General features: G+C 42.6%; 1 protein-coding gene across 2 annotated transcripts in view; it reads left to right on the forward strand.

The window, feature by feature from the left end:
- The first annotated feature begins 360 nt into the window (after nt 1-360).
- Nucleotides 361-16,538, forward strand: part of NRP1 (neuropilin 1) — a 113,792-nt gene continuing 97,614 nt past the window's right edge. For both annotated transcript variants that reach the window (XM_018909243.3, XM_018909244.3), the window contains exons 1-2: nt 361-894; nt 4,109-4,283. In XM_018909243.3, coding sequence (XP_018764788.1) covers nt 828-894; nt 4,109-4,283 — 242 coding nt within the window. In that variant the 5' untranslated portion in view covers nt 361-827. The remainder of the gene's footprint in view (nt 895-4,108; nt 4,284-16,538) is intronic.

Raw genomic sequence — 16,538 nt, forward strand, 5'->3', positions numbered from 1 at the left:
GTTCTTCCGCGCTGCCGATGTCTTGGGGGGCTGAGGAGGAGGAGGAGGAGGAGGAGGAGAAGGAGGAGGGCGGGGAGGGGGAGGGGACTGGGGCTTGGGAGACGGCGGTTCCTCGGCCTCTCTTATTGCCGCTGAGTTGCGCTCCTCTTCCTCAGGCTGCGAGCAGGAGCCGCCCGGGCGCTTCCCACTTCCCCGGCCGGCCGGCAGTCCCTGCTGCCGCAGCGCGCTCTCTCGCTCGCCTCCCGCCGGGGCAGGTGAGTGCGGGGCACGGCCGGGCACCGCCGGGCACCGCCGGGCACCGCCGCCCCGGGGCTCCCGGGCTTCGGCCCCGCGGGAGCCGCAGCCGCTGGAGAGCGGGGCAGGCAGTGGGGACGCAGTTTGCCAAACTCCTGCGCCCGGCTGATCCCCGCTCACGGCCGCTTTCCCTTCCATATCTCCCCTCCGCAGAGCACCCTCACCCAGCAGAGCGCTCCCGAGGTGTCGGCAGCCGCCAGTATTTTTTTATCTGTCTTGTTTGTGTGTTTGTTGGGTTTTGTTTTTGTTATTTTTTTCCCCTCGTTTTTATTTGGCTTTCTAGTCTCGCTGGGAATGGCAAGGGCAGCGGCGCCTGGAGAAGGAACAAGTGTGGGGAAAGGGAGAGGGAGCCGGAGCTAAATGACAGGATGCGGGCGGCTTGAGGCACAGAGAGAAGCCAGCCTCCTTCTGTCCCCGAGACTGCCCCTGCGGACCGTGCTTTCTGCTCCTCACTCCGGCTGGAGGATTTAAGGAAGAGTTGTGCGTGGAAGGCATTTTTTTTTTTCCTCCTTTCCCTGCTGTCGGAAGGGAAAATGGATTGGGGACTTCTCCTACACTGTGCAGCCCTCACCTTCACCCTCGCCAGGGCTCTGCGGAGCGGTGAGTGTCACGGGGGACGTCGGGTCTCAGCTCGGGCAGCTGCGGGGCCGGGCTCCGGGGAGCGGGCGGTGGTGCCCGGCGGGACCGGCACCACCGCTGGGGGGGAACTTTCTGCCGGAGGAGGGATGCAGCGCAGTCCTCGTCTGAGGGTCGCCCTCCCCGACATTGCTTTCCGACTTATTTTCTGCTGTTTTGGGTTATTGTATAAAGCAGACTGCTCATTCTCACTAGATCAGGACAGCCAATTATCTTAATAACGTCCCGTCCCATAAGCAATTAAACGTCTCTCCTTCGATATCTGAAAGATAATGAACGCTTTAAAGGGAAGGCTCTTTTCCCCGCCCTCCCTTTTCTGTTTTCCAAAGCGTAAAATTTTAGATCATGCCTCCTACTAGCTGTGTGTGTACCTGCGAATAGTCTTCACACGGAGGACACTCTAGAGTACCCCTTTCCCAAGTCTGCAGTTTATGAGCAACTTACACTGTGCCAAGAGGGGAGCTGAGCTTCTCTGTGCAGGCTCGAGACTTCCTTCCAAGAGGAGAAATCCCATAACAAATGAGTGGTGCGTCTAGTTTACTGTCAGGCAACCCTTGAAAACACAACTAATTAAAAGCAGCATGCTCCTCCTTCCCCGAACAATGCCAGGGCACTGTGAATATTTCACTGCATGATGCATTTTTAAAAATGGTCTAATTGTGGGACTGCTTGACGTTTAGCTCTTGCACATGAAACAGTTCATGTGAGTATTCCTTTCCTGAGAAATCCCGAGCAATTATTATTAACTAATTATCAAATATTTACTTTTGCCTGACTGGGTTTTCAATCAAAGTAATTAAAAGAAGAGAGCACCCTCCACTTACACTGGTATATTGTTTTAATAAGGGACCGCAAGTGGAGTGTCAAGCAAGAGTATTAAAATCACATGTTTTATGATGGAAGTTAATCTCTTTCCCAATATGTTTTGAGGAGGCTGCTTAGTTTAATCAGGAGCTTCCTCCTCCAGTGCTGTGGCACAGGAGCAAAGGTGCTGGAGGAGTGCACCAAGCCTGGTGTGGGGATGCTGTGAGAGGTGCACTTTCCTCATCCCCCCATCCAGCTAGGGGTGTGGGCAGCTGCCTCCCACATAGACCCATACTGCCACCCTGTACCTCTGAGGGACAGAAGGGGGCCACCCCCATGCTCTTGTTGATCATTTCTCCCTGGGAAGAGGAGGAGAGGAAGTTACTGGGCAGAAGCCTCCACCACGAGTGGTTAATGTGGTGGTCCTGCTGGAGTCACCAAGGCCATTAACCTCCTCTACAACCTACTAGACCTACTAATGCCACCTTCACCTACATGCAGTATTAGTGTCCACTAAATTAATTCATTAACCTTATTTGGAACTAATGGTCCAAAGTCATTAGAAACTGCTCTTCTTAATCAAGTGTGAGAGAGATTGCACAGAGCCAAGGAGTCTAGCAGACCACATTATCTTATTACACTGTCACTTTCCCAGAAGTCGCAGATTAAGGAGCACTGGTGGTAGTGAGTCCACCTCAGCGTCCTCTGAAGTGACTCTATCAAGTGACTAGAAGCAGCCCTGCTTTATTTCAGGCATTTAACAGATGCCAGACCCTGCCATGATGTTTGCAGGGCTGGAGTGGGCTTAATGAGACAAGATCACTTTCTGAGTATGCTTACACAGGGAGGAAAAGGCAAGATTCCCTGAGAGCCCCAGACAGCGGATTAGCAAGATCACCAATGACAGCTTTTGAGCTTTAAGCACCAATGCCTTTTGTTCTGGTCAGAGGAAAACAGCCTGTTTGCAAAGGCACAGCAGAAATATAATAAGATAGCCTTTACCAGCAACGTGCTTGGCAGTATCTAGGTTTTGACCATACATCTGACCACCTATCAGCCCCTTCCCTCCTAATTTATGGCAAATAATTTCTATGAAGAGTGTTGCTTTATGCATTTTTGATGTGCACTTCCTCATTCATTTCCATTTGACCTGTTTTTTCCTACAATAAAATCCTGTATATTTATAAATTCATGCTGAGAGCAAGGATTGCCATTTTGCTTTCACAGGGAATGTATTAGATAGAGCACTGCAGACTGTATATACCATTATTGAGATGTAGTGATATATAGTCTTGCTTTAGTGGGGACATTCTTCCTGTCCATAGTTTACTGTCATGTTTTATTGCTCAAAATTAAACAACCAACACTTGGAGAAAGTTTTTCCTACCCGAAAGTCCACAGAAAGAAATCCCTAGTAGTAAAAAAAGTGAAAACAAAAACCTGCACTGGACAGTGAAGTGAGTGACTGTGTAGGTTGGATGTTTTTGTCCCTTTTTTTCCTATAAACCTTAAAATGCAGCCCTAACAATGCTGACCAAAGGAGCAAGATGCAGCATACCACATTTCACCATCACACTTTGTGATTCTTGAAACTTTTGCAACTATTTGCTATTGGAAATAAATCTTTGTTATTGTTCAGGGGAGGAAGGAATGAAGGGAAGAGGAAGGGAGGTTGTTCTGCTCCATTACTTTGATGCAGTCTCCAAGCATGAACAAACGTCCTTGAAAGAGTAAATAGCGGATGATTTCTGCTTCACTAGAGCTACTTTGTTCTCTTCTATCCTGGGTTTGAAGAGCACAGATAGTTTCAACCTGCCTAGATTTATGGACTGATAAAACGAAGGGAGGGTGTCCTGCAAATGAGCTTGGATCCACAAATACAATCCCAATGGTCAGTGACACAGACCAGAGCTGCTGAGCAGGAGGTCAATTGGCATCTCTTAACATGTTCTACAATCTTTTCTTGAAACTTCATACTTAAGAAGAGTATAGTTTTTGGAGTTAATTGTGTCCCATGTACCCTTCTCAGCCAACATTAATGCTGTTATGAAGGGGCAAGGGCTTAACACTGTAAGGGGTACTGTTGGAGTGGAGGGCTTTTTAAAAGGATACTGTTTAGAAATGGGGATGCCTTCTGCTGTCTGCTGCCTGTCCAGCCACCAGATTTAAGGAATGGGAGACGGAGAGGGAGTCCTCTTCCTCCGGTAGATAGTAGCCCGGATGCCCTTAAAAGCAGAAGGATGCTAAGTTAGCCTGAAGAAGGCTGCGGCCCCGCAGCTTTCCCACGGCAGTCTGCCGGGTCCGCTGCTGCGGGCTGCGCCCCGATGCTTGCCGGGGGCACTGAGACCAGCCCATGTGTTCTCTTCCCCCGCAGACAAGTGTGGCGACACGATCAAAATTTTAAGCCCCGGGTACCTGACGTCTCCCGGCTACCCGCAGTCCTACCACCCCAGCCAGAAGTGCGAGTGGCTGATCCAGGCGCCGGAGCCCTACCAGCGCATCATGATCAACTTCAACCCGCACTTCGACCTGGAGGACCGCGACTGCAAGTGAGTGAGCGAGCGAGCGAGCGAGGGAGGGAGGGAGGGAGCGCTGCGGAGCGCCACGGCGACACCTGCCGGCCGCCGCGGGCAGCTCCGCGGGCGGGCTCCGGGACCGCGGCGAGTGGGGGAGGGAGCTCTGTGCGTGTGAGTGTGTGTGTGTGCGTGTGTGTGCGTGTTAAAAATGTCTTCACAGCTTTCTGAGGTTTGTAAAGCTGCGTCTAAGCTGCGCCCGCCCGGTGCTCTGCGAGCGGGGGTGATGCGCGGAGTGGGGGTGCGGTTGTGGTGAGGCACCGCTTGCTTTTGTGAGTCTCTTGTTTGAGTTGGAGTTTGAAAAAGGAACTCTTTTTTCTTTTGTACCCCCACGACTACAAACAGCCCATGGAAGAGACAGGCCATTTATAAATTGGCAAATCTTAACGCGGAGTTTGTCTGGCAATTACCCTCACGCTTCAAGGGGCGGTGGACTGGAGAACTGATAGTCGTATTTCCTTCTTTCTCCCTTTGCTGCTGATTTATAGCCAGTAGCTTTTCTTTCCCCTCCTCCTGCTCTCCTGTGGTGCCCTGAGAGGAGAAAGGAGGGAGCTGAGCTCCCTTTGTCCCCTGTCCTCGCATTCCCTTTGACCACCCGTTCCAAAAGTGAGAAGGAGAATCGGAACCTCCCAGAAGCTGTTCTCCACTTTTCCCCAAATTTGTAAATCTCACAGTTTGCACAAGGCAACATATGGTCAGATCATTGCCCTCTTCAACATGCCCTCTGAATTCAGCCAGCTTGTTGCATGAAAAAAATATTTTAGTGATTCATTATTTAAATATTTCTGGACTATCATAGTTATTTAAATATTTCTTGTGTATCACAATTTTTTATCCCCTACTGATAACTGCAAGAGAGTTGCTGTTGATTAATGCTACCAGTCAAGATTTTCTCTGCCTGTCAGAAAGATTAAACTCAATAGCCAGTGGTGTTTGGTATTTGGTAGTATACAGGACTTGGTCCCATAAAATGATGTTCAGTTTATCTGGAGTGCTTGTGATAGACCATGAGATGAGAGTGTTGGACTTAGGGAAAGAGAGCAACTGTATTCAAGCACTTAATTTTTACTATGCATGTCTTTGTCCTATTATTTAATAAATTGATTACTTAGATCACAATTATTGTTTTCTCTTAAAATGAAGTTTTTAATGATGCATTGTGGTACTTAGTTGCTTTTTTATGGTATTTTATAACCACTTATAGATCAGCATTTCAGTGCCATAGTTGAGTGATAATGCAGGAAAACCCTGTGCTCATAAAACGAAACTTTGTGAAAATGAGTTTTTACTGTGGTGTTGGAGCTGCAGCTCATATTCACACCATATGTTCACACGCTGACTTCCCATTCTTTAATTTTTAATGTCTTGTACTCAGGCAATGGTTCACTTCTCTATGTCTTCTTGATACAGGTTTTCCTTTCATTCTGTGGAATGCTGCTAATGCTTTAAAATATTTGTCACTCTTTGACTCTTAGAGAGAAATTAAGAAATTAAATCAAGCATATTTCAGTGTCAAATCCTTTTTCTCCCTTGCTAGAATGCATGTTTTTCCAACTCTGTAAAACCAACATGGTCTTTGGCAGCAGTAAAATGGTGTACAGCATACAATTATTTGAAGAACAAGTAATCTTTGTGGCACAGTGTTGTGCTAAACAGTGCTAGACTGAGCTGAACTGGGTCCAGGGAAAGGAGTGACTCCCTCCCTCTGCTGCTTCCTTCTCAGTGCTCATTGTCCCCTCTCCCTGCTGCATTATTTCTGCCCCTGAAATGGAGCCCACAGCAGTAATGAGATGGTAGTGGGTGGAAGGAAGTCTCTCAACAGGGTTGTTTGCATTGTGTTTGCAGTGTATGATGGTGATGACTTTACCATTATTTTGTCTGCGCTGAATTGCTAATTTTCTAGGCTATGCTAAATTACTCAGCTGCTACTTCATTTATATTGAAAATTGCTCTTTTTAACTTGAGAGGGATTGCATTTGTGGGGAATAAACCCCAACAACAACAAAAACAACAAAAAAACTTTAGGACCAGAACAATTATTTCAGCAACAGGAATTTGTCAACAATCTCTGTGGTCTGAAATTTCAGCATCTATGTACAAAATTCACATTCCTTGTACTGAATATTGAATACAACAGGTGATTAATGCAATAAATGTATCACAAGATTTTTTTGTTTTCCAGCTAAGTACATTTTGCTTCTCTAATATGCTTAACTTATTAGAAACCCAGTTTGCAATCTAGAAATGTGTAATTTAGGTTACAGTAAATCTAGTTTATTGAAAGGTTTAGCACTGGAAATTAATAACCACTTAAGTATGAAATGCAGATAGAAAATGGGAGATAAGGGAATTCATGTCTGGGAACAAAAAATGTCCCATACAATTAGAGTAGACTAGAGAAGATTAGCTTGCTGGCCTAGCTCCCAAAATCCTCTTTATAATGCTGTTCCTTGCAACTTGGACCTTAGTTAGCATTGAAAACAACTTTAATGACAGGGACCTCCTGAGCCCAGGAAGGGAAACATTTTGACTTTGGAAAGGTTAACTTCTTGTTCCGTAATGCCAACAAGAAAATCAAGAGGCTTTACCTAACTTTAAAAAATATTGCTCTATATAGAGGGCTAGATGTATTGAAATGTAAAACTGGTGAAAGGTTGATTCTCTGGGGAGAATCAAAAGCAGCACATTTAAGCACTAGCTGTTACTGAAGCTGTTCCCAGTTAGTCTCTTTGTATGTTAGGGTTTGGAATTAATTTAAGAATATGCCCTTGATTTACCTACTCATTATGCTATGCTTTAATGAATAAGTATTTCTCAAATGACTGCTAATAAAATTCATATATGTATGTTTTTCTGACAATCAGAACCATTTGAGTTGTTTTAAATTTCCAGTAAACATGGTGAAAATTCCTTTTTCTCTGGAGGCATTCCATAGGACTCAATTTTCACAGTTTTGAAGAATAAAGATAGGCATCTAATTAAAAATATGTTCACACAAGCTAGGTTCATCTAATAAAGAATGTTCTAGATAGGACTACTGTACCAGCATTATGGAAATACTGGGTTTTGACAGGAAGTACACAAACATGTCGACCACAGATTGTTATCAAGGACATATATAATGAAAAAATTCACAGTTTCTTTAAACATTTAGCTCTAATGAGTGTTGTGCCTCCTCTTCAGGAAGCCAAGAAACAGAAATTATGGTTGTACTTTAAGAGAAAAGTAGTTTTTGTTTGCCATTTTGCCTTTTCTCAAGCAAGTTCCAAAAATAAGCATGCATTCTTGGAGTCAGGAGCAGAGTTAAAATGAATAGAAGAGACAAAACATATGGCCACATATTAGTTAAAATGCTCCAGTGTTTGTTGCATGTGGTAAATGCTTTTCAGCACTTGGTGCAAGCTGTACAAGTCTCGTGTTGCTGAAGTATCCTACTGTGTAAATGTAGCCATCTTGAATCTAGTAAAACTTTATACCTAGATAATAAACAAGAATGTCACTGATACAGTACTTTGAATTTATGGAACTTTTCCGGTTTCCCAGCAATGCACACTATCAGCATGATAATTTATAATGGTTTGTGACAAATGTTGCTGAGCAAAGAGGTGTGTGGTTACATTCAGATCAGATGTCATTATCTAGGGAGCAATAAAAATTTCACAGACACTAGGTTAAAAACATTAAGAAAATGAATGTGAAGCTTCAGAAGAAAAGGGCTTAAGAAAGGTGGAGGGTTGGGTGGAAAAAGCCCAACAGTGGTTTTCTTACTGACAAATTATTAACTTTGTTGCCAGACTTGACTGTATTGTTTTACAAGGTCTTCATAGATTAGCCACACAGCACTATTATTATAATGGCCATCATTTATAGATGTAGTAAATAAATATAATTCTTGCTTAACACTTGTGGATTATATTCAGCAGTGCTGTCAAATCTCTCAGAATGGAAAAATTGTCCATTTTGGAAACATTCAAGCTATAGGAGAGATGTCATAGATAATTACTCTTCATATTGCATTTACTAGGGATTAGTTACATGAATGAGAGCAGAGCTGTATAGAAATTGTGGTCAGTTATAGAACACAGAGGAAAAAAAATATCTATGTTTGTTTTTATAGAAGAAAATGCCTCCTCCAGATCCTTGGGTAAGGAAGAAAGCATAGGCATTCAGACCTACAGAGTGAAAGTATAGCTCCACATAACTCCCATAGACCTTAATGATGTTAGAAATTCATTCATCCATTTTACTTCTAAATAATGTCAATGGATTTATGCTACAAATCTGTAGGTATAACAAACTCAGGCTGGTAAAATAAACAGGAGCAAGCGAAGTCACGGCTCGGCCTTCCTTTAGTTTCTGCATAGTTTAAGCTTTCATTTGCTTTTGTCTAAATCCTGGTTGCTATTCTTCCATGCAGCAAGGTCTGCTTTGTGCAGGCCTCGTGCCTCGGGTTTGTTCCTTTTGTGCAGGGGTGGTTCAAGCCCTTTGGCTGAGCTGGGGGGACTAAGAGTGTCCATGTCCTTGCTGCCCAGCTGCAGAACACCCAAGAGCAATCCTGCTGGGCTGCCACTGAGCCTGTCAGAAGGCTTTTGCTATCAGCTGCACACAGCAGCTGCTTCTTGACTGCCCCAGGGGCACCTGGAGCCCGCACAGCCCTGAGCTGCTCCCACGACCTGCCCCAAGGTGTTCTGGGCTCAGTGCAGCCCCAGCGCCCCTGGGAGCAGTGGGAGCTCTGCCCCCCACTCCCCCAGAGCTGTGTCCCATCATTCATGGTGACTGTGGGGAAGGGCTCAGCACAGGCCTTGTAGGATGGTCAATGACTGTATTGGTTGTTTGGATAGCAAATGTCAGTCAGAGCTTCCTAATTCCCTCTGCCTGGCCACCATGGGGCTCGGCAGCAGAGTGCCTGCGGCTGACAAGGCAGGGTGAGCAGCACAGGAGCAGAGTTGTTCAGCTCTGGGGAAGGCAGGGGCTCTGTTTGCCCACCACTGAGCAGAGAGGTCTGAAGGAGCCAAGGCTCTGAGCTTTCCAACAGAAATGTGGCTTGACTGGTTTGGCCCTATCAGCTAGCATCAGCACTGGCCTTTGAGGGGATTTCAGCAGGACAAGGTATCCAGGAGACATGGGAATGCCCCATCCTCACTGCTGAGGGCAGCTGGAAGGATGCCTACACTCCCCTGCTTGCTCTGGACTGGATTCGCTAATCCACACAGCCCACACATCATCCACCATGGACTGCACTGCCTGGGCAGGGGTGGGCAGTGACCTGGACATCCCTCTGCCAAAGCCAGAGTGGGATGGGCACTGACACCCTGGGAAGGCCATAACTGGGCTGAAGAGGCAGCATCTTATTCTTTCTGTCTCCCTCAAAAATCTGTCCCTAAGAGCTGTTTGGGGTTACCAAGAGATAATTGGAAGTACTAAAGGGATGAAGGGGGCCACCTTTCATTCTATTCCTAAAACAAGAAACAAGTGGGTTTGGCCTAGTTTGAGATGAGTTGTTGCAGTAGATTGGGGGCCAGGTGGTATTTCATGTTTCTGGGTGTACTTTGAGGGCATTTCTCTGCTGTATATGAAGCACATCAAAAGCTTTCTCAGGGAGCACTCAGCTGGACCCAGACAGACTTTCTGGAGACCACTGCTGTTTGGTACCCTCCATATGGCTGCAGGAAAGGTTCCCATCAAGGAAAGGAATCAGTTCAGACCCTGTGCAGGATCTAGGAAGCAAAAAACTCTTGTACCCCAAAATTTTTTTTTAAGTTGAAGATTTTGCGTTATCAAAGTATATATAATAACTCTTTGCCACAAGATTCCACATGTGTTTGCACACACAGATGCAAGTATTTAAAGATAAAGATGCCGTTATTTTATTGTAGGGACTAAATGAGAATTAAAAGAATTTGGAAATTATATTATTTTCTGATTGTACAGTGTAATGAAACAATTCCTTTGGTTTTTATCCAAGCATTTAACTCTTGTGAAAATCTCTATTGTCAAACTGTTTAATAATTCTTTCTTTTAGAGTCATGGTTTTAGTTTGAGTTTTCTCAGGATGAGGTGTCAGGAAATCCATGACTAAAGTGCCTGGTCATACTTAGAGAGTCTTGCAGGACTGTGTTCAGGGCTGAGGGGTGGGATGGAGAGCCCATTATTGCACTCTGTGTCTGGGTGCATCCCCTGTCACAGCAAAGTCTTGACTTGGGACTCAGTACAGAATCACATTAAAACAATAAAACCATATATATAGCTTTTCACATATATATCATATATGGATGTATATATGGAACATTGTATATATGATAGAAACATCATATATGGATGTTTCTATTGCTCTGAACACTTAACTCTGAGGAGAGTTCTGTCTAGATGTGCTACAACCAGATGCCCTTCAGACAGGAAAAATTTGAGGGTCAAATGTGGATTCCCTTAAGCCTAATCCTTCATCCTTTCTGTGAACAGAGATAAACAAATTCAGAACAAAGGTCTAAGTCCTTTCTAAATTGAAACCCAGAGTTGCTGGAATTAGCTCTGTGAAACTCTCAATATGTTTTCAGTCAATCCCACACTGCTCCTCTCTCCACCCTCCTCTCCTTTGCTAATCTAATTGGAACAGAAACCTTTGTGTTTCCGTTAGTTTCTTAGTTTCTTAATTATTGTTTATTGAAAGCTATATATATTGAAAGCTATTGCATCATAGCTTGATAATTATGATATAGAGATCTTTTTACAGTTAATTCAAAACCAAATTAAATTATTTTCTTTTGCAGTATTTCTAAAGAATGAAATTATGTCTGAAAATTAGATATACATGCACTCACATGTATATGTCTAGGCTTTTATTTCATACCAAACTGCTTGGATATAGTCATATTTTACGTGCACCTCTTTAGGTCTGTGCATATCTGCCTGTATTTATGTATATGTTATAGATTTCTTAGTTTATGTACAAGTTCCTAAAGTAAATCTACTAATTAAAGCCTTAATACCCATCTTAAGGCTGATAATTAGGTATAAAGAGAAAAAGAGACAGGATTAGTGTTCAGATCATGTTCCAAATGCCTCTTAATTGGGTGTTTGTAATCAATCCTGATTGCAAGAGGCAATGGTTTGGCAGAATAAAGAATGAAAAAGGCTTAGCCCTACTATTCTCCTGTCAGTTGACTTGGCCGTAGTATTTTAGGACAGGATCCAGTGTTAAACAAGGTAATTTTGTCAGCCTTAGCAATCCTTATAAAACATCTAAAAAATATTTTCTAATGATATTTTTTTCAAGCTAATAACTCTCTCAAGCTCGAGAGTTATTTTTATCCATAATCTTTAAAATTGTTTTCAAATGAACCACAGGAAAGACTTTGTTCTCCTGGCCTCTATCCACCACTGGCTTCGGAAATCATGTCTGAGTTCACTGTGGGTTTTTCATTGCATTGACCTTGGTACTTTTCTCACCAAGCCACAGTTTTCCATCATAAAACCACACAGCTTGGTATAATGATTATTTCTTTATCCTGAGTAACCAAACAATTTTTTAAACAGGGTGACAGATTTCCCTCTTGCACTGTGGGAAGCAAGCACCTGGCCATTTCCAAATAGACTTTTAATTAACTTCCTGAAGGAGATTTGAGAGAAGTTTAATAAGTCACCTGCCAATTTTTTGGGGGCATAGGTCATTTGCTTTTCTGTAGGAATTCACAAAAATGTGAGAATAACCCCCTTCCCAAGTCCTAAACTTCCATGGAGGAAATTGATTTTCATGGGCAGTATCAAAGGTTTTTAAAAGTGTAACCTCAGAAATCAAATTTCTGATTGTTTCTCATGCATAAGGTACTGTGAAACTCTGTAATCCACAGAGCTGGTTATGAACTGTGTGAACTTTATAACAATTTATTTAAACATGATCAGATTGTGCATATTTAGACTCATCTTGAAGGTTAATGTCATTACAAGTATTTTATGTATTGCTATAAAATGAAGAATTCAGATGGCTCAAAAGGACCATTGAGAAAATATCTCCATATGTGGAAGAGACACCCATTTAATGTGATTACTTTGTCCAGAAGAAACTATGCACATCCCAGAAGCACAATAACCAGCTGCTGTTCAGGAGAAACTGGGCAGTTGTCTGCTGCCTTCCACACTGACGTGGAGTTGCAGTGGCCACACATCCCACGCCTCCCCTAAATTCAGATGGGCTGAGCCTCATGCTGAGTGAGCCTGGCTTAATCTCTTCCCTACACTCCCAGCACTGGGGTCCTGTTGCACATTTGTGCTCTGGGCTGCTCTGTGCCTCCTCTGTGTCTGTGAAGACAGAGCCCATCAGAGCTGTGGTGTGGCAGTGGGATTGGAGCACCCCACTGCAGGTGGGGCAGGACTGAGCTCACATCTCAGCACTGGGGTCATGCCATTCTTTGAAAAAAATATACTGGGAGTCCTTTTCCTTTTTTTTTTTTTTTTTTTTTTCTTACAACACTCTGTATTAAATTGAAAATTGGTAACCTAGAGAAAACTAGAGGTCTGTTCCCACCAAAGTGATTATTCTGCCTTGAGCTTTGAGAAATGCTCCCTCAAAGCCAAAGTTTTGCTCATTCACATAAACAGTCACACTGAAGTCAATTAAAACCACAGACTCACTTGAGCAGGGCTAATGAGTAGGACATACATTTCTGGCACTACACAAATTAATAATCGCTTTATAACAGTGGTTTTCAGATGTTTGCAGAGTAATTTACAGTGCAGTAGAAGATTCAGCCTCATACTTCATAGATCACCATAAATATGTTATTAGTTCTTCTCCAGCTCTTAGGTCTTACTAGGGGAACAAGTTCCTAAGTGCATGAGTAACAATCAAAGTTTGTCTTCTTATGCCAATCTGTCATTAAGCCAGACAACTTCTACTGACTTTCTTCTGATGTATTCATCTGTAACAAGGAAAGCAGATCAGCAATTTAGAAAAGGTTTAGTTTGATCACCATGTAGAAATGCAGGCTACACTGCCTATTTCCATAGTGATCACACCAGTTTGCCAGATGCAAAATGAGAGGCTTATATCCCTCATGCTAAAAGCCCTTCTTAGAGGAAATCCTAGGCTGTCGCTTCATTTGAGTAGCTTTAGCTAAATCTAGAAAAATATGCAAAGGTAGCTCTTAAATGAAAACTCTTCTTTTTTTTTCATGTTTCAAAGTCATCTCTATAATCTCTTTTGGAGACAGAGGCATAAGATATATTAACATGGAAGGCATATGTTCTGATTGCTGTGTTTTTTGACATTCCCAGAAAACCCCTGGGACTTTGTGTCACAGTTCTGTAAACTTTATCTATTTGTATATTCATATCTGGGCCTAAATCCAAAACTTCTTTACATGCATTACAGCAGACAGTTGAGGTTCATCTCCTTGTGTTCCAGATGGCAAGCAGTTAAATCAGGTACACATTTTAACCACTCCACATAGTCTAAGGCTCTAATGCATTTCAAAAGTTTTCCAATGCATTCTTAAAGCACATAGACTATAAAATGTACATGTATAAAATAGATGCAGGGCTACATTGAGCTGTGAAGCAAGTGAAGACAGCTCCACTGATGGCAGAAGAGCTGCACCTGCTAATAGCTCAAACACAAAATACCATAAGTATATTGTATTATGTTCCTTACTGGTTTCCATTTTCATTTATTCTCCACAGCTATACTAGATGATGGCCTTCCTACAGTATAATAGTCATCTTTATCTCATTTCTCTGACATAATTTTCAAGCTCCTTATTACTGTTGAGCAGTGTAGCTAATAGTGCCCAAATTGCTTCTCATTCTTCTCATTATAGTAAGTCATTATTCAAGAAACCATCCTTTCCCACACAAATAGCTCTCTCCCAAACTAAACTTAAAACTTACCTCCAAGCACCAGTCTCACATTTGCCAATTAGACTCCTTCTACTGGCTATTGCATTTATACTTTGCACATTTTTGGACTTTTTTTACTAACTGTACCTGTGTACTCCTTGGAATTTTAATCTTTGTCTTCTAAGCCTAGTCTGCATGCACTGGTTTTTGGACCAATTTAATGATTTCAATTAAGGTTTTGTTTGTGTATAGTTAAAACAATTCAGCATGCACTGGGGGATACATGTATTCTAGTAGAAAGGTGTCTAATGTCAGTATTTTCACAGAATAAACCTTGCTTATGTCAGCAGTTTGCAACAAAGACTGTGCTGCTTTATCTAGAAAGGTTTCTAAACTGGTGAAGTTATAGTGGCTGTAAAACCAATGTAGAAACCTACTTCTGTGGGACATAACTAGTCACCAAGGCTAGTAGAGGATCTGGGATTCTAGTCACCAAGGCTAGTAGAGGATCTGGGATTCTGTATTAGCTACATTTGTCAGCAAAAGTTAATTGGATTGCCTTACTGACTACGGGCTGCAAATTGCAATATAGACATAGATGTGCACATTGAGGGCCTTCCTGACAAATCCATTTTCTCCCAGCTTTTAGTCTTCAAACAAAAGCTTAGCCAGAGTGTCTAAGCTAAGCAGTTCCTCTGCCTGCTGTAACTTATGCTTTCCAGGAAGGGTTTTTTTGAACTTGTGTTACTAGGCAGCTACATAAATTACTGTGGTATGACCTTCAAACACCTGACTTACTCCATGGAAATGATCCATATGCACACTCTCACCCTGTGATCTTCTATATGACATGCAAGTTTCTTAGTTGTTCCTCCCCCATACCTGAAATTACAAAGTAAAAACTTGCTCATAGGTGTAACCACAGCTCATCTGATGCTCTGAAATCAAACTCTGAGTACTTTGAAAGTAAATATCTGATCACCAGGTAATTTTTCCATGTCCCCATATGCTCAGCATAGAAAAGAAAATAAATCCTTCCTTTCAACATCCCAGCTTCAGCTCTTTCTCATCTGAGAGACACCAGATAATTTTGATTTAAATGTGTAAAGAAAGAAAGCTATTTTTCAAGGACTATATTCCTAATTTGTTTAAAGATCATTCTACTGAACTTAGTAGAACCCCAGTGGTTTATATCAGCTGAGTGAGGAGCTGACTCTACACTTCCACAGCTCCCTAGAAATTCTCAGAAGAAAGGTCAGTATTGTAGCTGAACAAATGTTAACTCGAAGTGAAGGCAGTTAAACTTTTGCCATTCATCAGGATTGCACTTTAATACTTTGACCAAATGGGTGGGAGCTTCTTAAAAGTAGATGAAATAAAGACAAAAGTAATTCTGTATGTGTACAAAACTCTTTTTCCACTAACATCTTTAAATAAATGTACAGGATTGGATGCTGGGGTACTGTGACTCTTTATAGTGATAACTCTCTCCTACTGCTTGTTCTTGGGGCAGTCAGTCATCCTCTTTGTGCCTCTGCTTCCTTAGAGAGGGCAATATTTCTCTGGTTTTCAAATATCTGAGGATGTGCTTATGAGTGTTTGCAAAACCCTTAGAGACTGCTGGTAGAAATGTAAAGCAGTACAATAGTAATTTTCCATTGTTTTGTGTTGTTCATCTTCTAGCTGTTGATTTTTTTTTAACAATATACTGCTATGTATAAATGCATATGGCAATCTTCTAACGTTCAGAAAGAAGTGTTATCCAAACAAAAATAAAGAATAGGGCTCATGCTCACAAGAGACACATTATCTGTGATGAGGAGAATCTGTAACAGACATGGCACTAAGTCAAAGCTGTGCAACAAATAGCATCCAAATGCAAGCAATTTCAGAAGTGTGCATATTGCCAGTACAAAACCAGGCCATTCTGCAAATGCAGAGTCCCCCAAGGAGCAGTGAACCTCGCAGCAGCAGCACTAATGGCTGTCTTCTCATGTGCAGCGGGGGAAAGCAGCACTTTAGAGCCGCCTTGGGCAGCTGTTAGGTTATTCATTCTTAACTTACTTCTATAAAGCTGTTATTGGGTGCAAGCAGATGACACGCAAGATTTTGGACCTGTTCTGTCTGCATTATCCGTTCTTGCACACAGGGTGAAATTCTGACTTCTTCCAAGTCAATGACAAAATTTCTCCCCAGTCTTGGTTGGACTGAGAAAAAAATTATTTTAGGCCTCAGAAAACCCCTTTTTGAAGAGTGCTTTAGTGGTGCCAGTGTCTCTTGTACCATTTTTCTCGGTTTGGACATTATTTTTCTTTCAATGCACACTATTCAAAGGCATTTGTACTGCTAGAACAATAATGAAATAAAATCAAAAAACAACCAACCACAAACAAAGCCAAA

This window comes from Serinus canaria, chromosome 2 (assembly GCF_022539315.1).
Source record: "Serinus canaria isolate serCan28SL12 chromosome 2, serCan2020, whole genome shotgun sequence".
In the NCBI taxonomy this organism is placed as follows: domain Eukaryota; kingdom Metazoa; phylum Chordata; class Aves; order Passeriformes; family Fringillidae; genus Serinus; species Serinus canaria.